Source organism: Adiantum capillus-veneris, chromosome 25 (assembly GCF_014529385.1).
Source record: "Adiantum capillus-veneris isolate H3 chromosome 25, ASM1452938v2, whole genome shotgun sequence".
In the NCBI taxonomy this organism is placed as follows: domain Eukaryota; kingdom Viridiplantae; phylum Streptophyta; class Polypodiopsida; order Polypodiales; family Pteridaceae; genus Adiantum; species Adiantum capillus-veneris.
Genome location: NC_140955.1, coordinates 26,603,309 through 26,628,712, shown reverse-complemented (window position 1 = coordinate 26,628,712; position 25,404 = coordinate 26,603,309). Strand labels below are relative to the sequence as shown.

Below are 25,404 nucleotides of genomic sequence, written 5' to 3'. Positions count from 1 at the left end.
CCTTTTTTATGCCAAAGAGGCACCTGTGGAAGATTCTCACCAAAAGAGATTTTTCAAAATGGGTACGACATATTTAGTTACGAGTTAAGTAAAGCAGATTTTCAAGCTTGTCAGGTTCAAGAAGAAGTCATTTCTTTGAGAAAGAAAGTATCATCGTTAAACATACAATTTTATACTCTTAATGCCATTTTAACTAGATTAAACAATGCTGTAATTAGGATTGGAAAAAAAGATCTGTTTTTGAAGTTTACTTAATCTCTTCCTCTGCGGAGGATTCGCTCATGATATCATTTTGCCTCTCAGTCTCTACACGTCTCTGGCTCCAAGTAATTTTCGTTGCATAGAGTTCTAGATCACTGAGTATAAAGAATAGCGAAAAGGGAGCATGGACCTACTCTTGTTGTAAGCTACAATTTCATGTGCAAAACGCTGTAGCTGCAAAACCCTCAATGTGTAGCTTAAAGGCGTTCCAAATTATTCAGGTGTTTGAACTTTGAAGTTTCTAAACTCTTGTAAAGAGCTTAGGCTAGAGCAGTCAGTCTTCTCACTGCTCACGAGGCTTGCAACAGCACATGTTGAAAGGTGCTTGTCACGATGCGGATTCCCCTTGTCTTAAATTTTAATTGTTAAACAACTCCCTCACTTCATGGCGCGCTTCTATGTCCTGCTGTCATAGGCTGTAGCTTGCTCACACATCTGCGCCACCACCATCTTTATCAGTCCCTCCCTCGCTTTTCAGATTGTGAGCCTGCCACAGTTTCACAATGAAGGCGAGAGTAGTAGTAGTACACGTACACATGCACCATTGCCCGCGTTTAGACACCGTCAATATTTCTCTACTGAGTCTACTCCTTGTAAGACACGCGCGACGTCGTAGAGCGCGAACTCGCATCGTCAGCAGAGCAGTTGGTGCAGCAGAAGTTGGTAGCCGTTTAAACGATCGCACATTTCCGTTTTGAAAGCCTGTATGAGCCCTTCAGACCAGGGGCTGCAAAGCTCTCTCTCTCTCTCTCTCTCTCTCTCTCTCTGTCTCTCTCTCTCTCTCTCTCTCTCACACACACACACACACACACACAGGTCCTTATAACTCGCTTTGTTCGCCTTACCCAACACAAGACAGGCTATAGCTATGGAGGAGGAGGACTTAGACAGTGTGCTTTACACCCCCACATGGGCGATCGCTGCCGTCTGTGCTGTCTTTATCGTTTGTTCTCTTGCCGTGGAGCGTGCCATCTTCTTCATCGGACATGTAATAATCTCCGATCGCTTTCCTCTTTTTTTTTTTTTCTTTTTTTTTTTCCGATTCTGTATCGTTTTCGACATGTGCCTTGTAGCCTCTCTTTTGGCATGGCACAATGCAAGGGTTATATCAGCTTCACCTGGCTCAACCTTTTGTGTAAGCATTTGAAGAATTCTATGATGCAGTGTAGGGCTCACGTAGAAGTCATACTTATGCTGTGCAATAAGAGCATGGTGGAAGAAATTTCCTGCATCACAGCTTCGGTCTCAAGCTTTATCGATTTGAAAGTGCTTACCGCTTTTTTTTGGCATTTAAAGCATGTTGCACATATACATTGGCCAGTTTTAAAGAAGCATGTGCTGCATTAGATGGGTGCAAAGAGAAATTTTGGAGGATAAATTGGGTATTGGATGACTGTGGCAATTCCTTTTAGGAAGAGAAGAGTCTGCAAAATTTGAACACAACAATTTGTTATAATGTGTGGACAGATTCTGAGAATGCACAATCAGACATCCCTTTCTGCTGCTCTTGAAAAGATCAAAGAAGGTATGTGCGAACAGGCAATTCTGGAGTCTTCTCACCCCATGTGTCTTGCTTTAGCGGAGGAGTGTCTTGGCTTCTGGAACTGCTTAGTTTCTGAATTATAAATTCTTTTTAATCTCTTTCGACAGAGCTCATGGTGGTTGGTTTCATCTCCCTTGCTCTTACTGTTGGACAACGGAGTGTTGCTAAGATTTGTGTTCCCAAGAAATTTGTTGACTTCATGCCTCAATGTAAGAAGCCCTCGGAACTCATGGGGAAAAATTCAAAAGCATTGTTTGAACAAACAGGTCTTCACAAAGGAGTAGCTTGTGCTGAGGTAAATTGTTCTCCCCTGTCGCTGAGCTGCTTATCATTTTCATCTAAGTTTCTTTCGATGAAAAGTGCAAATGCCAGCAGAACCTGGCAATTAATCAATTAGCTGTGTGTTGGTAGCTGTTTGAATCGACTTTGCAAGTTTAAAGACATTTGAACTGCATGCATGGATTCATGATCTCTCTCTCTCTCTCTCTCTCTCATGAGATGTCTTGAGTTTAATACCAAACCCTTAGATCAATTTGATCTCTTGGGATCATTTGTATGGCATCTAAATGTTCTAGTCTTCTTCTCTTCTCTTCCCGCCCTTTTCTTTCTCTTTTCTTGCAACGAACAAAGCCGATTTCTATTACTGAAAGACACCTGGAGAAAACAGAGCCTGTCCCGAGGGCCATACAAAATTGATATCGCTGAACCTGACGATCATGAAAACTGACACAACAGAAAAATGCCAGGGAAAAAACCATTGGTCTTGAAGGGGCAATCTGTACACCTCTCGCAAAGGACAATGAATCATGATAGCCTCCTGGAAATTGGGTGAGTAACTGAAACAAATCCGGCATTGAATACCTCTCCGAATCTGGTCCCTGGCCTTGTGAGAGGTTGCCTAGGTGGAAGAAAGTGTGAAAGTATATCAAATTCCAAATGGGTCTGCAATGCTTACACCAAATGAGAAGAGATGATGATGGGATCTATACCAACATGGGCTGGTCCACCTCTGCAACAACAGTGTGCATGCGCGTGCACGTGCGCGCGTACACACCTTTTTTTGGGTAAATCTTTGGGATTAATTTACAAGTGGGATACCTCGATGTGAGGAAACCCACAGAAAAGATCATATATAAAGGAACGAACACAGAAGTGTGCGGCTGAAAAAGATGGCTAATGCAGCATCAGTTAGCTACTCCGGTCCCTACGCAGGGAGGCTCTTGCCTCAACAAAATCGTATATAACCACACAACTGTGCATGAGTCAAATGAAGAGCACTCTTGTGGGGCATCACATTATTGCACGTAGGGGGGGAGAGAGCAGTGTGAGGTGTGCAGGACATGACTTCTTGCACCACACTGTACATGAGAAGGAAATCTTGCAGTCAATAGCTCTTAACCTGTGACAAGAGCTTGCAAATGAGCTCCCTGAGCTTAAAATTCAGTGCTCCTTCTTCTGCAAGAGGAAAGTGCACTAAAATGTGCCACTTGACATGTTTACAAGCAATTCCTCCTTTCGGGGTTGCCGCTTAAAAATCTCCCGACTGGTAGCCCAGTTGACTTTGTAGTAGAGTTCTAAAATGTTCCCCTTGTCATTCAGGAGGTATTGACGCGAATAGATTTCGTGGCCCAAAATAGTAGTTCCCTAAATTTTAGGGGATACTTGCGTTGGACTCCCACTGGTCATCTGACCATCTATCCCCACTAGGACCGCATCCAAAAATGCAATGTGGCCCAGCTGAAGGGTACTTTCCCTCGGTGACCCCCACCTTGGCACTTTGCCTTTATTGAGTTCACCTCTTAGTATCCACCAACTTGCTAAGTGCAACGGGGGACCTACATGATCTTGAACTAAGCCTAGACATCCTCTTACTATACGAATTCCAGTGCCGACCAACTTCCCGTCTGCGGGTGAAACTACCGTTCACATTGGCCATACAATGTCCGACCATTTGCAACTTCAAAAAGAGGGTCTCAAAAATAAAACAAAAATCATTGGAAAGAAACTAACAACTAAGGTTAGCAGTTTCCACGTCCTTGTGACATAGTTAACAGTTGCCACATCCTTGTGACACCTAGCCCTTTTGATGAACAAAACGCCTGGTGTACTTATCTATCTACTTGTAGCTAAGAGCTCTCTTAAGTCCATGTTGCTGTTGAGCAGTCCAATGTACAGCAATGAGCACTGCTGAGTGGGCCCCACTTGGAGTCTAATGGTGAGGCTGTCCTACTTTGTCTCGTAGCGAAAGGTGGTCCCTTAGCTGGCTGCTAGCCCCTAAGTGAAGACCATGTTTGGGAGGTTGGAAGCCTTAAACAATTCTGGGCCAAACCTGCTGTGCTTGCGGGCAATCCCATTAGCTATGACGCTGATGTCCATTGGATGCCCGCACCCAATGCAATCCAAGGGTTCTCCAATATAGGTGAATTACTGAAAGGTTTTTCATGAATGTATTTAAGACTGTTTTGAGCACTTTATTGAAGAGGAAGTTATGGCTGTTGTAAAATCCTATTTGGGATCATGTCAGACTTTGAAGAATAAACCTGTTTGAGAGCTACAAGTGCATTCACATTGGACATGTGCAAGGGGTTTTTGATGTGAGCGAAAGACACTGGATTTGTATTTAGTTGGTGCCAACGTTAATATCTGTAAAGACAGGTTTGATTTTCTTCCTTTCATTATGGTGATTTGGTTCTAAGCATTGTACTGTTTTATGTCACTGCAGGGTAAAGTACCCTTCATCAATTTAGAAGGCTTACATCAATTGCATATCCTGTTGTTTGTCTTGGCCATTGTGCATGTCATCTATAGCATCATGATAATGGCTCTTGGAATGTGGAAAGTGAGCACGACTTTAACCCTGAATATCTGTTTGTGACTGTCTCTTGAACACGCATTGAAGAACACGTTGCTGGTTACTAGGTTCACCAATGGAAGGCGTGGGAAGAAAGAGCTCATATTGCGGAATCTTTACGAGCTCATGGTATATTAGCACTAGTTCAAGAACTGGACATTTGAATATCCTGTGTTCCCAGCTAATATTTGTGCTCATGATGTAGTAGATAATGAGATGAAAATATTGAGATTTGACAAAAAGGAAAATATCAAAATGAATATCATTAAGAGATTCATGATAGTTCTAGATTGAAAATTTGAAATTTGAAATTTGAAATTTGAAATTTGAAATTTGAAGCGGTTTTCTAATTTTTTTTTCAAGTTTCTGTAATCTATATAAGGTGGATTTACAGGGTTTGTTTTTGTTAAGAGCCCCAAAGATATGCATTTTCTAAATAAAAAATGAAGTTGAAAATTTTGACTTTGAAGCCATTTTGCAAGTTCTTAAAATCCTGTTTTAGTTTAGGCTATAGTATAAAATGAATTTGAAGGTCAAAACCAAGAAAATGCATATTTTTGGCGCTGCAAACAAGCAGAAATCCTACAACTCAAGTACCATTTTGAAGTTTTTGTAATTCACAAGCTATGAAAAATATGAGATTGCCCTACACCTCTAGACTCCCCTGCTGTCGCACAAAAACCTCATGCTGCCATACATCTGTCAACCACAAAGCGACAATAAACCTCTCCTAAGTTGCCAGCTCCTTGCTAGCCAGCTTGGCAGTCCCCCAATCCCATCAGATGGTCCTCAAGCATGTTGAAATCCCACCACACTGCTGCTTCACCTCTGGTAAGGTATCAGCAATCATACTGCAGAACTCTGTTCTAGTGCATGATTAGGGGTGTATGCATACAACACGCCATGAAAACACATCGCGAGCCACTGAGCCCGTCTAGACATGATGACTCCTCTATTCTCGAAATGGCATGCTGCCAGGGAATCCACAATCGAGATATATACGCAACCCTGGGCTTCCATAGCGTGGATCAAAGAAACCCCACCAACCACTAGCCATCATGGGATACCATAAGAATCTCCCCTCTAGTCACTGCATGCCAACCATCCTAAGATGCTGCCTCTATCTCAGCCATACAAGTTGCTAGCGTCTTCGTACAACATACCTCTCTCTCTCTCTCTCTCTTGTCTTTCACTCTATTGTTCCAATTCAACACAGCTCCATTTGGAGAGGCCTCCACACATACTCGGTATACCTTTACGAGGGAGACGGATCACGTGTACACTGATGAGATATACAGGCAGCTATGCAGTCAGGAGCCAGGACGACCACTAGATGAGCTCACCCGATTTTGACAGAGACACTACATGGTGCAGCATCAGAGGCATATCCCCACAGCTAGCCTACACGCGGACGATCTGGAAGCATGCCTCAGAACAGTTGGTATGATGAGGAGTGTAGAGAGACGAGGATCATATTACAAACAGAGGTGCTCATGGGTACTACTACATATAGATAGTCACGGATTATCTTTCGCCGCCTAGTGCGACGAAAGAAGAGGGCTTACCTATCTCAATTAGAGCGTGATCTGTATCAGCTGTTTATGAGTCAGGACTCTAGTGAGGCATGGAGGCTTTTCAATGATCACTCTCCACCGCCAGCCATCACTTCCACAGAGACATGGGGGGAATATACTAGATCTCTCTATACAACATCGGGGCAGCCACCTTTACCTGACCATCCAGAGGCATGCCCAGAAACATGTACTTTCTTTACAGCTGAGAGGGTAAGGAAAGCCATTGACAAGAGAAGACAGGAAGAGCACAGGATCATGATGGTCTGCTAGCAGAGCACTTTATCCATGCCCGAGATATGCTTGCAGAGCCTCTTGCTATGATGTTTAATAGAGCCATGTACGAGGGTTTTGAAGTATGTCCACTATTGTGCCTATCTTCAAGTCGGGAGATCCTATGCTTCCTCGGAATTACCGAACCATCATGGTTGGTCACACTCTGGCTAGGCTATATGCATCAATTCTTGAGCATGAGCTGCGTGGATGGGCAAAGAGAGGGGGCATACGGGTAGCAGGACAGGCAGGTTTCAAGAGAGGTTTCTCCACTCTTGACCAGATTTTGACACTTAGGGTCATTATTGAGGAGGGTAGACACCATGGCAGGAGGACATATTGCAGCTTTATGGATTTTCGCAAAGCCTTTGCTACAGTGCCACGAGCTAGACTCATACGCAGATTGCAAGACATGGGGGTGCCCACAGAGCTGATATGGGGGATCTTAGCTTTATACAGGACAGTGGTAGGACAGGTACGCACTACTTAGGGCATGTCCGACATGGTTCACTCCACCATTGGGGTGAAGCAGGGTTGTCCCCTATCTCCGACTCTTTTTGGGGTATATGTAGATGAGTTTTCAGATTATGTACAGGCGAGGGTGATAGAGGTGCTCAGCTTGTAGGGACATGGATTCCGTTGCTAATATATGCTGATGATATTGTGTTGATCTCAGATTTTCCAGAGGGGATGCAACGTCATTTGGATGCATTGCATGTATTTGCACGTGACATTAGATTGTCTAAGACCAAGGTAATGGTATTTAACACCACGGCGCAGTGGGTAAGGAGGTCGGCCCCCACTTTTTACATATGGTCGAGAGACTGTGGATATGCAGATACATATACTTATCTTGGGGCGGTTTTCAGTGGTCCAGTATTTTCCCTGAGGCGTGCAGCAGATACACGATTGACAAGAGCCTATGCATCATTGGGGAGACTTGAGAGGATATGTTCGCAGGTTCAGTTCCAGGAACCTCGGACAAAGCTTTGGCTCTTTGACACTTTGGTCACCTGGCCATGCGGTACGAAGTGGAGATATGGGGCTCCTCAATTGATCATCATAGCAGAGCTGGCAGTACTGATGGATGGAGATGTATGGAGAAGCCCTTGGTGTCTATGATTTCTCGGATGATTAGGACTAAGGCCTCAGTACCACATGACATTTAGGGCGGAGCTTGCTGCTCCTCCATTGGTAGTGGAGGCACTCACTCAATCAATTTCATTTATGCATAGCACTTGGGCTCTCCCTAGAGATAGATATGCTCAATTAGCACTAGAGTCTTCGTGACAGCTGGCATTGCAGGGAGATAGATCATGTTGGTATGCAGAGATGGCATCTTGGTTTCAATTACATGGCTTTAGTATGGATTGGCTACCCCCATTTCCGTACTCTTTGGATGCACCCTCCATCTCTTTCACTAGGGCAGAGATTACTAGGCTCATCAGACAGGACTTGATTCAATTGGATACGAAGGGGACATGGATACAACCTACACATGAGCTAGGTGCGAAGATGACTTTCTATAGAGAGCATCTTCTCCAACTCACGGAGGATGGTTTTGTGATCAGACCAGGATACATGGACGCTCATCTATCCCACGGGATACGATGTGCCATTGGTCAAATACGCACATCCTCACATCAGCTAGAGATCGAGACAAGCAGATTTAGCGGAGTACTTGCTGAGTCCAAGATTTGTCAGGTGTGCCAGATAGAGCCAGAGACAGAGCTACATTACATATGTCACTGCCCAACATACTATGAAATACAAGGCCGCTTTCACTATCTATTCAGAGAGGGTTTTGGGCCACTTTCTAGATTCTTGAGATACCAGGATCAGAGATGCCTCATATTATACTTACTTGAGATTCGCAAACACAAAGAGGACCTCTTGAAGAGGGGCACAACAAGAGAGATCCAACAACAAAGGAAAATTACAGATTTCTTTCAGTCACAGACAGAGGAGTCCGAGCAGCCCCAACAAAATAACAACACCAGAGGCACCAAAGGCATACTGCTTGATCGGGCGATAGAGTTGGGGCCCTCTCGACATTGATGCAGATTGCGACAGAGGATCCATACCATACTGGCGCGACATAAGAGCCGTCGTGACTATACCTTGGAGGTCATTGAATCTCTATAGCCTTTTGGATACTGATGTATATGTATATGATGCCTCGACTGTCAGAGAGCTCCATTGTATCAACTCACCCTTTGTATTAGCTTTCACCCCACCCCTATCCACTATTTTCTTTTCAGTTCTTTGTACTTAATGTACCTAGACTTGGTATTAGATTCACCACATATAATCGTTTGGTCTCATAGGTCATTTGCCTTTTGAAGACGTTAATATTATATTTCATTTCATTTCATCTCTCTCTCTCTCTCTCTCTCTCTCTCTATTCGGGCTCGTCATCAATGCCGTATCCAAGAGCAGATCGCTCATTTACATCTACATCCGGAGATTCATGCTACAGGGATTTTTACTTCGCCATCGCCTATGTATCACATATTACATCCTCATTATGGGACTGGATGGAGCTAGTTAGTTTGCATTGCATTCTTGTACACCCCTACGCATATATTTCACATACCCTTAGTGTTAGTGCTCCATCTCCCACCCCACTCCACTCATCACTCCTATCCTACTAGTTCAGTCCTATTTTATTTTATTTCATGTTATATTTTGTCCTTTTTCTGGTCACCCAGAGGGCATTAGTTGTACATCGATTTTGTCTCATAGGTCGAGTTCGGCCTCTAGTAGACGTTAATAAAGCTTTCTTTCTTTCTTTCTTTCTTTCTCTCTTCATAACAAGTCTTGAGTTCAACTCTCCTCGTCGGCTATATCTTTAAAGTCTTTTGGGATAGTTCCTTACAACGTTAAAACTCTCTTCTCCTTCTTCTTCTTCTCTCCTAGTGACATTAACCTCTTGCTCATTTATTTGAATTTGTTATCTTAGTCTTTTATATATTCTATACTGGACATTTGGATCATACGATGTAGTTTTCTGGTCAAGAGGGTCTTTAAGGCCTTCTGCAGTGGTAAATAAAAATTATATTGCATTTCTCTACCAATCTCTCTTTGCTCAATAACGGGAAAGGAACCATTTACACGAGGAACCATAAAGGATTTTGGATTTACCTTGAACTACGTCTGGTCAATTCTCTCTTTGCTACGCCTGACAGGTTTGGCTGATGTTGGAAATGATATTAATATCTGTTTAAAAGTGCATTTATGATTAGTGTTGCCCGTGGTGGCAGAAGTCTCTGAATTTCTAAGAACGCTATCCAACCGAGAATGCTTAACCTTTTTTGGGCTTACTCGTAAAAAGGTCAAATACGGCTCACAAGAGATGTCACATTTATCCGGAGGCATGCATCAGGAATGTGGAGTAAAAACTGGCTCTCGGCCTATGTTGTAAGTTTTATGTCTTAAGTTGTCTTACAATTGCTACCAGGAAAGCACCACATTTGACATCCCCTGTATGATACACATGTAACTGTTTCATCTTCGCTGATAAAGCAATAGCTATGAAGACTGTTTGTTTCTCATGATCACTCACAGCAATCTTGTTGCTTCAGGCTGCATTTTTTCAACAATTTTTCCGCTCAGTAAGTGAAACGGACTACCTCACACTGCGTCATGGATTCCTCAAGGTATCTCTGCAGCTTTCCTTTATATCGCAACCTCTGAGCACCTACTACATAATCTTATCTTGGTATTATTCTAAATCATCTGTATGTCTTTTGAGTTGTTGACCTTCATACTTGGTTTTAAGTGAAAAGTAAGCATGAATATGAGGGTTTATTAAGAAAGGAGTTTATTCAATACAGTGGTTATTATATGAACAATGGTGCCTGCTTCAAGGCATTCTAGTAGGTTTTAGTCAAGCAAGCGTGTAGCTGAAGCCTGACATAGAAGATGCATGCAAAATGGTTATGGTGCCAAAAAAATATTTACAATAATCAGCTTATTTTTGGTGTGAACATCCAGCTGTGCTAATAAGATTATGTGTTCATTCTGTGACCATGCGAGATGGTCATTTTGACCATCTGGCTGGCTGCAAAACATTTGCAGCTTTCCCTAAAGCAAATAGCCTACACTAAATAGTCTCGCATACATCTGAACCAGAAGATGAACATATACAGAGGCCCACAAAATAGTGCCTCCTGCCAATATTAAGGTCTAGAAGGAATTTTCTTCATACTGGCAGTCTTGTAAAGATCCGTCCTTAGTATTGTAATATGTGATGGTTACACAATATCTAGCTCACAAACTTGTTAGTGTTTGCGAGGTAAAAAGGTAACGGGGAGGTGCATGTAGGAGTTTTAAGAAATATTCTCCCATAGAAGAAGCAGAATAAAACTTTAGCTATGTTCGGGTAGCCTATTCATGAAATTATTTTTCCTTGGAGAGTCTGCAATTTCTGCTACATATTTCTGAATAAGCCTGATTGTGAGTTTTTTACAGCATGCCTTCTCTCTTCATCGCACGGTAAATCTCTATGATGCTGCAAGCCGTATGTGTAAAAACTGTTGCAGGACCCTTTTTCTTTCTAAAACAAAAAAAACTGATGTATTATGCAGAAGCACAAGTTAAAAGGCTTCAACTTTCACAAGTACATTTTAAGAACATTGGAGGATGACTTCAAGCATGTTGTTGGAATCAGGTTGGTGATGATAATACCAAAAGAAGTCGTGCTCTGTTGAGTATCTGTAAATATGTGGATTTCTGCCAAGGAAACATAGGAAGTAAATAAAGTGGTTTATGAGATACCCTATCTGATACTGGCAAAAGGATTAAATGTGAGATCTTTGTTTTAAAATCTATGCATAATCGTTTCTTTTAAAAATGCCAAAATGTTGTGTGCCATGAGTAATTAGGTGATTTGTTGAACACCAAATGAAATCTCTAGTCAGACCTACCTCCGTATGTGCGTTCTATAGTTTTCATAGAGGAAACTACTTGCCATCTTTTTATAATGTCACTTGCGATGATATTAGAATCTCTAAATTGGGACCTCTGAACTCTCTGTGGAACTTGAGCTGTTCTCCCCTGCTAGATTTCACACAGTCTGGGTTTAACTTCTTTTGCAACCAACAAAGGAGTTTATCTTACTAGCAGAGCCTCATTTATGTGAAACAAGTGCACATTTTATCGCCATGAGAGGCTACAAATGGACTTTTGTCCGCCAGATTTCAATCAAGAGGTTGTTGAGACAGTGTCATACGTTTCTCCCTTTCCCATCAGCCCTGACCACTTTGCTAAGGAACAATGGATATCTAATATAGCATAGGGTTATGAAGGAATGGAAAGTGTGCGATGGCAAAACTTTTACCTGCCAGATGGTATGTAATGTAATGAAGCTCATGGTTTATTCGTCAATTTTTCTGAGTCTCAGGCTAGAAGGTTGCTCACGATCTAACATCAAAGAGCATCCAAACACTTCCCTGTTCTGATGCCAAGAATTGAGTCACTTGGAGCGCAGAGGCTGTACAGCAAGAAGGTGATTCTGTGTGAAGCCCACATACACATGAAAGAGTTTCAGGTGACTTACTTGTAATAGGCTTGAAAACACCCTAGCGAGAAATCAATAGCAACACACGAAAGAGTTTCAAGGGACTTACTTGTAACAGGCTTGAAAACACCCAAGCCAGAAATCAATAGCAACACACGAACTGTGTAGGATATGAGTAGGGGGTGGATGTAGTTAATGAGGGCTAATACAACACAATGTGGACGTGTGCGGATATAATGAGTAGGAGCTGATACAAAAGCTGATGGGCAGGGTGTACAATCATCAAAAAATCTGAATCACAGGAGGTGCATCATCGGTCGCTGGCGGATCTCGTCAATCTCCTCCATGGTCAGTAATCTGACCGGGCACGACATCTGCCCAGGCGTTGTGCATGTCTGGCCAAAGTGATCCGAATCCTCTGATGTAGCCTTCGTCGATGCTGTGTAGTCCACGGCAGTCATGGGCATCTGGATCTCCTGAGCTCAATCGCTCGGTCGATCAGCGTGCCTCTGGTGTGAGGAGAATGTGAGCTTTGCTGTGGTAGCTGCTCCTCTGATTGCCCAGTGTCCACCCTAAAGAAATCTGTGATCCATCTCTGAGACTGGCTAGCGTCTCCCCTCATTAGGCTCTCTCTGTGTCTGCGTAGCTCGAGTAAAAACAGTCCCAGACATGTCTGGTCCTCATACCTCATGACTAGAGAATAGTCCAAAGCCCTCTCTAAACAAGCATGAAAGCGGCCTCCTATCTCATAATAAAGAGGGCAGTGGCATATGTAGCGCAACTCTCTCTCAGGCTCCATGTGACATAGGGGACATGTTGTGGCCTCTGCTGGTACTCTTCTATATGTGCCAGTCTCGACCCGAAGCTGGTATGAAGATGTGCGTATCTGGCCAATGGCACACCTTATCCCATGTGATAAGTGGTTGTCCAGGTATCTGGGCCTCGTCACAAAACCATCCTCAATGAGCTGGAGAAGATGCTCTCTATAAAGGCCATCTTCGTGCCCAGCTCCTGTGCCGGCTGTATCCAAGTCCTCCTCGTATCTACCTGAGTCAGGTCCTGGCAGATGAGTCTGGTGATCTTAGACTGTGTAAGAGTCAAAGAGACCCATGAGTACTGGAATGGGGTCAATCTGTTCCTGCTGAACCCATGCAACTCAAACCATGATGTCATCTCCTCATATCCAGCATGTTGTATCTTTCTGCATAGCTAGCTGTCGAGAGGACTCAAGTGCTAGGCGGGTATATCTATCTTTGGGGGGAGGTCCCATAGGCGATGTATAAAGGAGACTGATCTGGTAAGCACCTCAACCACTAGTGGGGGGGCAGCTAGCTCTGCTCGAATAATGTCATGTGTTACATCGGACCTCCCATGATGGTCTAGTGAAGGCCCCCATATCTGAACTCCATAGAGCAATGCGGAAGCCACCAGACTCTAGAGTGTCAAAAAACTAGAGCTTCGTCCGAGGCTCCTGAAACTGAATCCGTGAACACATCCTCTCCAATCCTCCCAATGCTGCATAGGCTCTGGTCCGTCTAGTCTCTACTGCTCTCCTTAATGAAAATACTGGCCCACTAAAGACCATCCCAAGGTAGGTGTGACCATCTGTATACTCCACTGCCTCATGGCCATACGTAAATGCGGGTGTTGATCTCCTTCAAATAAAGCATAGATACATATCGGTTAAGGGATGAGGGCCCATCAAAAGGGTGATGTAAAAGAAAAGGGACAAAACCCTAAGGGGGTTCAAGTGAGAGGGAAGCCGGTTTGGGAGTTCGAAACTTTTGCATGACGGCTTTACCACCTCGATAGACTGCCCACTTACCTTGTTTGCGAGCTTCGTGCATCTTCTTGAGCTCACTTGCTTTGATCTTGAGTTGATTAGGGGTCAATTCTTCGGCGATCCAAAGTTGCTTTCCTTTGAGGAGACGAGAGTGGTGTAATAGCTTCCACCGCTCTTCTTTGCCCTTGAGAGTGAGAATACAATGCTCGGTTGGTACATTTCTATGTGGGTCGTTGATCCAAGAGACGGTTTCCGGCTTGATATTTACTGGTTGAAGAATATCATTGAGCTTAGAGATCGCTTCTTCAAGTGTATCCTCATCTGTGCGTCATGGCGCATGGAGTCCCCCAATCCTAACTTTAAGGCTAAGAGATTCTTGCAGCCGGTTCTCTTGTAATGTTGCTTGAATTTCGACGTCAGTCTTTTTATGTGTTTCCTCGTGGACTTTTTTCCGGGCTGCCTTGACTGTCTCTAAGAGAGAGACTTTGTCATCATGTGCTTTTGCAAGTAGAGCTTTGCTGTCTACTTCCCTAATATCCTCAAGCTTGCGTAGGCGTTGCTTAATTTGAGTGTTCTCCTCGATGAGATCTTGAATGTGACCCTCTAAGGCTATTATCCTCTAAGGTTGTTATCCTCGCATCTTGACGAGCGATAGGATCCTTCTTTGGCGTAGTTGCCATGGCAAGAAAGGACTTGTGGGTGCGAGAGATTGGTGTGGAAGATATCTTGTCGCAGGGGTGGGAAAGCACCTTTAATTTATGACTTAGGGTTGTGAGGTTTAGGAGGAATGCCGTAGGGTCTGCAAAAATACTCTGTGAGAGCGATCCTTGGGCCAACTTAGCTTTAGAATTTATTCGAGCGAACATAGCCGCTTTGCACATCAATGGAGAATAGCCGGGCAACTGATCGACGCAGGTCGAGAGTGAGTGCCACGCAAGTCAGGCACAAAGTGTCAAAGGCACCGTGCAGGTCTGATTCGGGGGGGGGGGGGGGAGGCTTGTGCTGAGGCTAACGCCTCCCCACAGGGCAGCCTCTCGTCCAGGGGGAAGGCTCGACAATGAAGCTAGGGTTTAGGCTCTGAGAGAGAGAGAGAGAGAGAGAGAGAGAGAGAGAGAGAGAGAGAGAGAGAGAGAGAGAGAGAGAGAGAGAGAGAGAGAGAGATGAAATGAACTGTTATATTAACGTCTTCAAAAGGCCAAAGTGACCTATGAGACTAGGAAGTTACAATGCGGTGTATCTGATACAAAGTCAGATTAACAAAATAAGTTAAACTAGGATAACCAAATATAAATACTGCGGAATCCTAAAGTAAGCTGATAGGTCAAAATGAGAAATGTAATATTAACGTCTTCAAAAGGCCAAAATGACCTATGAGACCAAAAGGTTACAGGTGGTGAATCTAATACCAGGTCTGGGTACAAAAAATACAAAGAACTGAAAAGGAAATAGTGGGTAGGGGTGGGGTGAAAGCTGATACAAGGGGAATACAAAGGGTGAGCTGATACAATGGAGCTCTTTGACAGTCGAGGCATCATATACATATACATTAGTATCCAAAAGGCTATAGAGATTCAATGTCCTCTAAGCTAGGCACTCAGTCGGGACGACTAGTATGTCGCGCCAGTATGGTATGGATCCTCTGTCGATGTCAAGAGGGCCCCCTCATCTGTGGGCGACGGATCGCCCCAACTCTATCGCCCGATCAAGCAGTATGCCTTTGGTGCCTTTGGTGTTGTTATGATGTTGGGGCTGCTCGGACTCCTTTGTTTGTGATTGAAAGAAATTTGTAATCTTCGGCTGTTGGTGGATCTCTCTCATTGTGCCGCTCTTCATGTCACAAGACGGGCACCAAGTGCTAATAGAAAAGAACAAATTGAACAGACTTTTAGCACTTCAATAACAAGTGAACTGAAATAGAGAGACGACACGCGAACGCGACACTGAGTGGCGGAATTCCACCCCAGAGAGTACTGGCCCCAAACCTTGGCGCCCCTTTCGGTATTTCTTTATATTGCATCAACTCAGTACAAGCCGGTACTCCAGACTCTGCACCTTCTCGAGGAAGCATGCCAAAGAATGAGCCCTAACCTCATATCTAAAGGCCCTAGGCCCCAAAAGCAGTTTACAGTAAAAAGCCTTCAAACTCAAACGCATCTGGTCCAAAAGCAATGCTCAAAAGCTGCCAACGTAAAATCCGGAATTCCGTACAGCTGCCACGTTAGCCGTCAACGCAAAACGCAGAAATCCGTACAACATGCTACGTCATCAGCCAGCGTGATATTTGGAAATCTGCCACGTCATCAGTTTGTGTGTGAACAGGTTCTGCTTTATTTTAATCCTTTGTGTCACTTGGGGCCCCATCAAACGGGGTCCCCATAAGACATCCACAGCCCACTGCGGGCGCACAACCAATATTCACTCAAAAGTCCAGAGGCTCAGCCCCTTGTATTCTATGGTCACCTGCACCTGTAGATGGAATCAAAAAGCTCGCGGCAACACCTCACCTCTGCCAGAGCCCTGCTGGCTCCCTGTGTACCTGACCCGTTGCCCCCTTGTGTACTCGCGAAGAGGACCTGCACCACAGCCCAGTACGGGCGCCACTGACAACCAGGAACAGCCCCTTGCTGCCCCTCTGTCTGACAGTAAATAGTAAGGCCCGAAACCCCCCCTTGTGCGAGGAGACCACATGCGGCAATGCTCCCTGCTGATCGTGCAATAACCAGCCCCGCAAGCGGCCTGTCTCTGCTGGAGCTTGGAACCCGAAAGCAGCCCCCACTGTGGGACGTGCCTGCTGTCCCCGCACCTGCAACCTGTAAGCTGAGGGCGCTGCCCTAAGGTCTGCAGCCCCGAAACCTGTAATGATGAGGGCGCTATCTGCTGCCCCTTGACCTGCTCTTGAGTGATAGCGTATCTGCTCATTGCCCCCACAGTTGGGTAGGCTCGTGGATGAAGGCGACCCCGCAGGGTGCTCTGAGGCGCCACCCATGCGCACAGAGAGAGAGAGAGAGAGAGAGAGAGAGAGAGAGAGAGAGAGAGAGAGAGAGAGAGAGAGAGAGAGAGAGAGAGAGAAATGAAATGAAATGAAATGTTATATTAACGTCTTCAAAAGGCCAAAATGACCTATGAGACCAATCAGTTACAAAATAGTGAATCTAATACCATGTCTGGGTACAAAAGAACTAGAAAAGAACTAGAAGTGGAACAAAATATTACTACTACTACTACAATCTAAAACTACGTGGGTGTAGCAGCTGATACAATAGGTACCCGGTAAACTGGATGTAACAGTGTGTGAAACAAAGATGGAAGAAATGGTGAGGATCCATCCTCATCTGCACTCTGGATGTCGAGAGAGTATGGCTCGAATCTTCTGTTGTAGTCTCCGTCGATGCTGTGTAGCTCCTCTCCTCAGTCGCGGTCGTCTGTATCTCTGTAGCTCCAATGCTCGGTCGATGAGAGTGCCAGTAGTGGTCGAATGAGTGTGGGACGAGCTCTGCAGTGGTGGCTGCTCCTCTGGCTGTCCCATATCTAGTGAAAAGAAATCTGTAATGTGTCTCTGGGACTGCCTCTCTCTAGCTCTCCCCAGTAAAGTGTCTCTATACCTGTGTAACTCAAGTAGATATAGTCCAAGACATCTCTGATCCTCATAACTCATGACCCTAGATAGAGGACCAAAACCCTCTCTGAATAAGCAGTGGAAACGCCCCCGTATCTCATAGAACACTGTGCAATGACATATGTAGTGCAACTCTGTCTCTGGCTCTCTCTGGCATAATCGGCATATCTTGCTGTCTGCTGGTATCCCTCTGAATCTACCAGTCTCAATCTCGAGCTGATGTGAGGATGTGCGTATCTGACCAATGGCACAACGCAAACCATGAGACATATGTGTGTCCATGTAGCTGGGTCGAATCACAAACCCATCTCTTGTGAGGTGGAGAAGATGCTCTCTATAGAAAGCCATCTTCGTGCTCAACTCCTGAGGCGGCTCTATCCATGTCCTCCTGGTGTCGAGCTGGATCAGGTCCTGACGAATGAGTCTAGTGATCTCCACCCGTGTAAGAGACAGCGAGGGTGCCTGAAGAGAATACTGGAAAGGGGGCAACCTGTCCATGGTGAAGCCATGCGTCTGAAACCATGAAGTCATCTGTGCATACCAGCATGAAGTGTCCCCCTGTAGAGCTAACTGTCTGGAAGACTCAAGGGCCAGTCTAGCATATCTGTCTCTAGTAGTATCCCATAGGCTGTGCACAAAGGACACTGATCTGGTAAGCGCCTCCCTGAGACCTGCTCACGGAGAGAGCTTCCCTCACGCTGCCTTTCACGCACTCACTGCTGCGCGTTATTGCTCAAGACAATCAAAGTTGCAATTGGCATTAAGAGCCATGAGAGAGAGAGAGAGAAAGAAAGAAAGAAAGAAAGAAAGATTTTTAACGTCTATGTCAGGCCGAAATCGGCCTATGAGACAAATCAAATGTACATGGCGTGTATGTCATCCGTCTATCGGAAAGACAAATGAAACAAAACTGATACAAAACTGAACTGAATGTAGGTAATGGAGTATCTGAGGAGGGAGGGAGCTCTATCTCTAGGGGTATATGCATGTCTATATGCTCAAGGTAGTACAATCATGAGAATGCATCAAGCTCTCTAGCTCCATCCTGTACAAATGGGGGGATGTAGGATGTGGTACATGGGCGGGGCTGGTGCCAAGGCTACCCGGATGAAAGCTGTCGGGTCAGCCCTCATCTGAGCAACTCGCTCCTCAGTGGCACGGCTCTCCCGGGCTCGGATCTCCTCGATCTGTCGGTGGTGGGAGCTCACTCCCCTGTAGCCTGGGACTCGTGGTCGTCGTCTGGCTCGGTTCACCTCCGCCTGTGGGAGTGTCACTCCTCTCTGAGTATCTGATGAGGTAGGGGTGGCAATCCTCTGAAAGAAGTCTGTGAGCTGCGACTGTCGCCCCTCTGTCTGTGTAGCTGTGCGTGGCTGTAGTAGTGTGTCCCGATGGCTCTGTATCTCTAGTAAGAAACGTCCGAGCTGTCTCTGATCTCGAGAGTCCATGATCTCTCGGAGAGTGGGCTGTCCTCTGAATAAGGCCTCATACCTGCCTCTGATCTCAGTGTATGCTCTGCATCTACATACAAAGTGCTCCTCACTCTCCACCTCCTCTGTGCAGGCTCTGCAGACTCGCTCCTCCCTGGGAACACCAGTGTGTCTCCCGATCTCAATCTCTAACCTGTGTGAAGCCACTCTCAGCTGACCAATCGCCACCCGTGAGCTATGTGGCATATATGTGTCCATATAGCGTGGTCTCTGTATGAACCCCCCAGACAATATGGTGAGAAACTGGTCTCTGTAATCTGACATCCTCGTCCCCAAGCCAGGTGACTCCCAGACTCTCCTAGTGTATAGCTGCCACAGATCCTGTCTCAATACCAAGTTTCTCTCACTGCGAGAGAGGTGAACAGATGGTGAGTGGGGGTCGTACTGGAATGGTGGTAGGCTCTCCATGTCAAGACCGTGTCCCTCAAACCATGCTCTGACCTGTGAGTACCAAGCTCTCGCATGCCCACTCTCTGATAGCTGTATAGCTGCCTCGAATGCTCTACGAGTAAGTCTGTCAGGAGGTAGCTCTCTCATCCTCTGGATGAAGCAGACTGTCTGGAATAATGCCTCTACAACCATAGGCATGCAATTGGCATTAAGAGCCATGAGAGAGAGAGAGAGAGAGAGAGAGAGAGAGAGAGAGAGAGAGAGAGAGAGAGAGAGAGAGAGAGAGAGAGAGAGAGAGAGAGAGAGAGAGAGAGAGAGAGAGAGAGACTGCTCACCCTGCGCGTGCTGTTGCACAGAGAGAGAGGGCCTGCTCGTTGCCCTGAGACCTGCTCACGGAGAGAGCTTCCCTCACGCTGCCTTTCACGCACTCACTGCTGCGCGTTATTGCTCAAGACAATCAAAGTTGCAATTGGCATTAAGAGCCATGAGAGAGAGAGAGAGAGAGAGAGAGAGAGAGAGAGAGAGAGAGAGAGAGAGAGAGAGAGAGAGAGAGAGAGAGAGAGAGAGAGAGAGAGAGAGAGAGAGAGAGAATATGAAATGAAATGTTATATTAATATCTTCAAAAGGCCAAAGTGACCTATGAGACCAGAAAGTTACAGTGTGGTGGTTCTGATACAAAGTCAGAGTAACAAAAATAACATCAATAACAACATAACATAACAAAATAAATATACTATGGAACCCTAAGCCGCTCGATGTGAACTAAGTAGCTGCGTAGGATAGCTAAATAACTAAATCACAGGAGATCCAACATCGGTCGCTGGTGGATCTCATCAATATCCTCCTTGGTCAGTAGTCTAACCGGGCGGCGTGCATGCCTCGCCAAAGTGACTCGAATCTTCTGATGTAGCCTCGATCGATGTTGTGTAGTCCTCCGCGGTCGTGGGCGTCTTGATTCTTAGCTCAATCACTCGGTTGATCAGTATGCCTCTGGTGTGAGGCAATAAAGAAATCTGTGATCCGTCTCTGAGACTGGCTAGCCTCTCCTCTCATCAGGCTCTCCCTATGTCTGTGCAGCTCGAGCAAAAACAAACCCAGGCATCTCTGATCTTTGTACCCCATGACTCTAGAGAGTGGTCCAAAACCCTCTTTGGAAGCGGCCTCGTATCTAGTAGACGGGGCAGCAGCATGTGTAGTGCAACTCTGTCTCAGGCAGAGAGAGTGTCACAAAGTGATGATGTGGCTACCCACCATACACACACACCCCCTCCAGGAAACCCTAACCCTAATCCTAACTGCAAAAAAATCAAAAACCCTAATTTTGCTGATGTGGCAACTGTACGGATCCCCGCGTTTTGCGGCGCAGCTTGTGGAATTCTGTACGGCAGCTTTTATGGCAGTTTTTGGGCCTAGCTTTTTGGCATTGCTTTTTCCCACGCAATGGGAGAGAGAGAAAGCCTCTTTGCTTTATTTTTATTAAGCAAGAAAAAGAGAGAGAGAGAGAGAGAGAGAGAGAGAGAGAGAGAGAGAGAGAGAGAGAGAGATAAAAACCTTGTGCTTTATTTTTACAAAGCTTTTGAGCTTTTGATTTCCAAGCTTTTGGGGCTCTACTTTTGGCATCCCTTGTACCTTTAAATATGTAAGCAGGCCTCTCACAACTCACAGCATCTGGATGCAGAGTTTGAGTGTGAGCGCCTGTCCGCACTCTTGTACTTTGAACACAGATTAATACAAAAAGAAATACCGAAAGGGGCGTCAGTCTTTGGGGCCAATATCTCTAGGCACGGAACTCCGTCGGGCCAGTGTCGAATAAATTGTAAACTGTGAACTATTTTGAAGTGGTTCGTTGGTGCTGTCGCGGTAGATTCTTGACTTGGAGTGTCCAAGTCTGTTACAGTGGTAATCAGAGCACGGCCGATTTCTCTTCTACGGGAAATCCGATCCCAATTTTTTTTCCGTGGCACCTATGGCTTCAGGCAAGGATCAGTCGACTCCCTCTGCATCCGGAGATGTGGGAAGGGATCACAACGAAGATTCACACGAGGAGTATGGCCCGCCTCGGCCTACTCAGGCGGAGCGTCGAGAGATGGAGTGTCAACGATTGATTGGCGATGCAACAAAGATGATGCTTAATTTTGCCAAGGTCCCGAAAATGGCAAAATATATGAGCAAGACCTCTTTGGAGGAGGTGCATACGCAGTGCCAGAAAACCACAACATCACCCCCAAAACCCGCTCTCAAGAAACCTCCTGTCCCAAGAAGTATATTGAGAAGGAATTAGAAGAGGTGGTGGATGCACGAATTGCTGAGCTTTTTGACGCGCAAAACAAAGCTGAAAAGCACGGCAAAAAGCAGAAGAAAGGCACTCACTTCCCTGGCTATTTGGGTCGTCAGTCGACATTTGAAAAGGCAAAGAAACAGAAGAAGCGTGTTCGATTTGAAGGAGTACCCAATTCTTCTTCTTCTTCTTCTGACAGTTCTTCTAGCTCATATGACTCGAGCGAAGAAGATAGAAAAGGCAAAAAGCGAAGCAAGAAGCAACGCTTCGAAAAGGGCAAGAAAAAGACAAAGAAGTCTAAATCTCGCCCCGTGAGTGACAGTTCTAAAGAGGACTCGTCTACAGACAGTTCAGACTCTGACGACAACAACTTTTATGCAAAGAAGAAGAATTTTTACAAAGCCAACCAGTATGACTTTCTGGAAGACAAAAGCAAGAAAGTCCGAGAGTTTAAGGAAGGTAGACAGTCCAGTAAATTTGACACGTTTTCTGAATATAGAGATGCTTCGAAGGCTTTGTCTTTTGTAGAGCAGTTTGACATCGCTTTCGCGGGAGGGCGTTACTCAGAGCACTCTAAGATTCAAAGAGCTGCCTCTTACTTCAAGGGGAATGCTCGAACTTGGTGGTCCACACTTCTATTAAGCAAGACTGCGCCAGAAGTCAGCTTCTATGAAGGAGTTAATGAGTCATGTGAAATGGGGTTTTGCCATTCACTTTGGCAGTCTGACTTACCCCACTGATGAGATCATGACACAAAGAGTTGAACAGACTTCGACCAATGAAAGTAGAAAGAGAAAGAGAAACTCAGAAAAGAAAGATGCACGACCCAAGCTTACTCCTCAGGAGGGAGCTCGCTTCATCAGGGAGGGGAAGGGCTTTGGATGCGGGGAAACTGGACATGTCTCCGCGAACTGCCCTAAAAAGGCACAGAAAGAAAAGAATGACAAGGACGGCGAAAGGTCTGAGAGTTCGAGAGCAATCGAGGACCGCGGAAGAAAAGGCAAGATGAAAATAGGACTGGTTCCAAATTGCGTGGGTATTGATCCCAGCACGATGGACGAAAGTACAGAACTTTGCCGAGCTTGGGGAAAACTGAAAGACCAAGAAGCCCTACAGGATCTTCTTTGATGGAGGAGCCAAGGCCAACTTCATTTCACTAGAATTGGCGGCGTTGCTCGAGATCACTCCCAATCGGATGGGACCACTTGCGGAGGCTGTTCTAGCGGCACCCGGCAGGGACGTGGCCATTACACCTGTCATTGGCAAACTTCGGTTGCATTGTCAGAGGCATTTGGGGCATGAGGACTTTTACATTATGCCTTTGGAAGGTTGTGATGTCCTCTTGGGAATTCCCTGGTGCCACAAGAACAACGCCGTGGTCGACTATCGGGCGAGGAAAGCGACATTGACTACAGAGAAGGGCATAACAATTGTACTTGATATTAAACTTAAGGGCGAGTCTGTCCCTATTGTATCGGCTTTGGCCATTTCAAAGTTAATGAAATCCAGTCTGTTTGTTTACTTGATCTTTATGAAAGAGTTGAGTGATGAGGATAGGACAAATATGTCTAAACTTGATAAAGAATGCCAAGATTTTCTCCACTCTCATGCCGATTGCTTCTCAGAGGGCCTGCCAGGTGAGTTACCACTTGCTCGTCCTGAAGATCATACCATTGATCTGATTCCTGGAAGCACACCACCGAACCGGCCACCTTATCGTGTGAGCCGGATACAGAATAAAGAGATTATGAACCAAGTGAAAGACCTCTTGGAAAAGGGTCTTGTCCAGCCTAGTACTTCATCGTATTGCTCTCCAATGTTGTTGGTTTTGAAGAAAGACAGATCTTGGAGAATGTGCATCAATTATAGAGCTCTCAATAAAATCACCATCAAGAACAGATTTCCGATTCCTAGGATGGATGATATACTCGACAGATTACAGGGATCCTCGTGTTTTAGCAGGATTTTGATTTGAAGAGTGTATATCATCAGATCAGAATCGCGCTGGGAGACGTCTATACGACAGCCTTTTGGACGACTTTTGTGTTATTTGAGTTTTTGGTGATGCCTTTGGCTTAACCAATGCTCTCGTGCATTTAACCGGATGATGGATAGGATTTTTCGAGAGTACAGGCTATTTGTTGGCACTTTCTTTGACGATATCATTGTTTTCTCCAAGAATGAGGCAGAACATAGAGATCATCTACTTGAGGTCTTTCAGGCATTACGAGATCACAAGTTAGTGATTAATGCAAAGAAAAGTGAAAATTTCCTACCAAAGATACACTTTTTGGGACACATTGTGTCAGCAGCAGGAGTGCAAATGGATCCGTCCAAGATAGAGACTATCCAAGATTGGCCCGATTTGAAGTTAGAAGCTTCTTGGGACTGTGTTCGTACTACATGGGGTTCATTCGAAAGTTTGAAGAGGTTGCTTCGCCTTTGCATATCCTGACACAGAAAGGAGTCCCTTTCTCGTGGAGACCCACAGAGGTGACTGCCTTTCAGACATTGAAAGAGAAATTGACTACGGGACCAGTTTTGACTTTGTCGGACTTGCAGCAGTCATTTGAAGTATATTGTGATGCTTGTGGTCGTAGTCTGGGTGTGGTCTTAATGCAAGAAGGCCATGTCATTGCTTACGAGAGCCGATTGTTCTCAAGGCCGGAAATGACAGCACAGATTTATGAGAAAGAGCTTTAGGCGGTTATCCATGCTCTTACTCAGTGGCGGCATTACCTACTCGGAGTGGATTTTACCGTCTTTACAGACCATCAGAGTTTACGCTACTTCTTGTCACAGAAGCAACTATCGGAAAAGCAGATGCGGTGGGCGAACATCTTGTCACAGTTTCACTTCCAGATCGTCCATGTTCAGGGACAGAAGAATGTGGTGGCAGATGCTTTGTCTCGGAAGCCGTTGGTTCTGGCTATTTCCGCGATACATCATAGGAGCTTCAAGGATATGGTCGACCAGTATGTCACAGATCAGGATTTTGCATAGGTTTTCACACGGATACGGGATGGGGAGACAGTAGCGGGATATTCCATTCGGGATGGCTACTTGATGAGAAAAACCATGTTGTGCGTTACACAGCCGTTGAGGGAAAAGGTTATGAAGCGAATGCCACTGTCCACCTTTTACGGGTCACTGCGGCATTGCTACCACCATGAAAGGGGTAGAGAGATATTTCTTTTGGCCGAGACTCAAGAAGGATGTGGACGAGTTTGTGCGCAGTTGCTTGGTATGCTAGAAGGTCAAGTTTGACATGCATAAAGCACAGGGATTGTTATAGCCTTTACCCATACCCACCCGCCCTTGGGAAAGTATTGCAATGGATTTCATTTTTTATCTCCCGAGAACATAGAGTGATCATGATGATATTTGGATTGTTATTGACAGATTTAGCAAATAGGCTCATTTCATTCCAGTGAAAAAAACAGTCAAGCCTGATCACTTAGCGAGACTGTTTGTGGCTCAGATTTTCAGATTACATGGCATGCATGAGACGATTGTCTCCTACAGGGACCCCAGATTTACGAGTTTGTTTTGGAAGGCAATTTGGGAGAACATTGGCACGCGGTTGCAGTTCTCGTCATCTTTCCACCCGCAGACTGACGGGCAATCTGAGATTACCAATTCAGTGGTTTTAGATTTATTGAAGTCTTACATCTCAGATCAGAAGACTCAATGGGATAAGTATCTACCTTTGGTGGAATTTGCCTACAATAACACGATACACTCTTTGACGGGGAAGGCTCCATTTGAGATTGTTGATGGTGTTGCGAAGGTTCCACCTTCCTAAGCACAAAAGATAAGATTTTTGAAGC

At 45.3% G+C, this 25,404-nt stretch overlaps 1 protein-coding gene across 5 annotated transcripts in view; it reads left to right on the top strand.

The window, feature by feature from the left end:
• The first annotated feature begins 651 nt into the window (after window positions 1-651).
• LOC147424605 (MLO-like protein 10) overlaps window positions 652-25,404 on the top strand; it is a 65,599-nt gene continuing 40,846 nt past the window's right edge. For 2 of the 5 annotated variants that reach the window (XR_015186439.1, XM_086500340.1), the window contains exons 1-8: window positions 654-1,249; window positions 1,729-1,786; window positions 1,912-2,099; window positions 4,527-4,643; window positions 4,724-4,784; window positions 9,834-9,919; window positions 10,084-10,158; window positions 11,089-11,171. Coding sequence is in view for 3 of the 5 variants with exons in the window: in XM_086500340.1 (XP_086356466.1) it covers window positions 1,130-1,249; window positions 1,729-1,786; window positions 1,912-2,099; window positions 4,527-4,643; window positions 4,724-4,784; window positions 9,834-9,919; window positions 10,084-10,158; window positions 11,089-11,171 (788 nt within the window). In the remaining 2 variants the exon portion in view is untranslated. Of the gene's footprint in view, window positions 1,250-1,728; window positions 1,787-1,911; window positions 2,100-4,526; window positions 4,644-4,723; window positions 4,785-9,833; window positions 9,920-10,083; window positions 10,159-11,088; window positions 11,172-25,404 lie in introns of all 5 variants that reach the window. The other 3 variants (XR_015186438.1, XM_086500339.1, XM_086500338.1) reach the window with 3 other exon arrangements.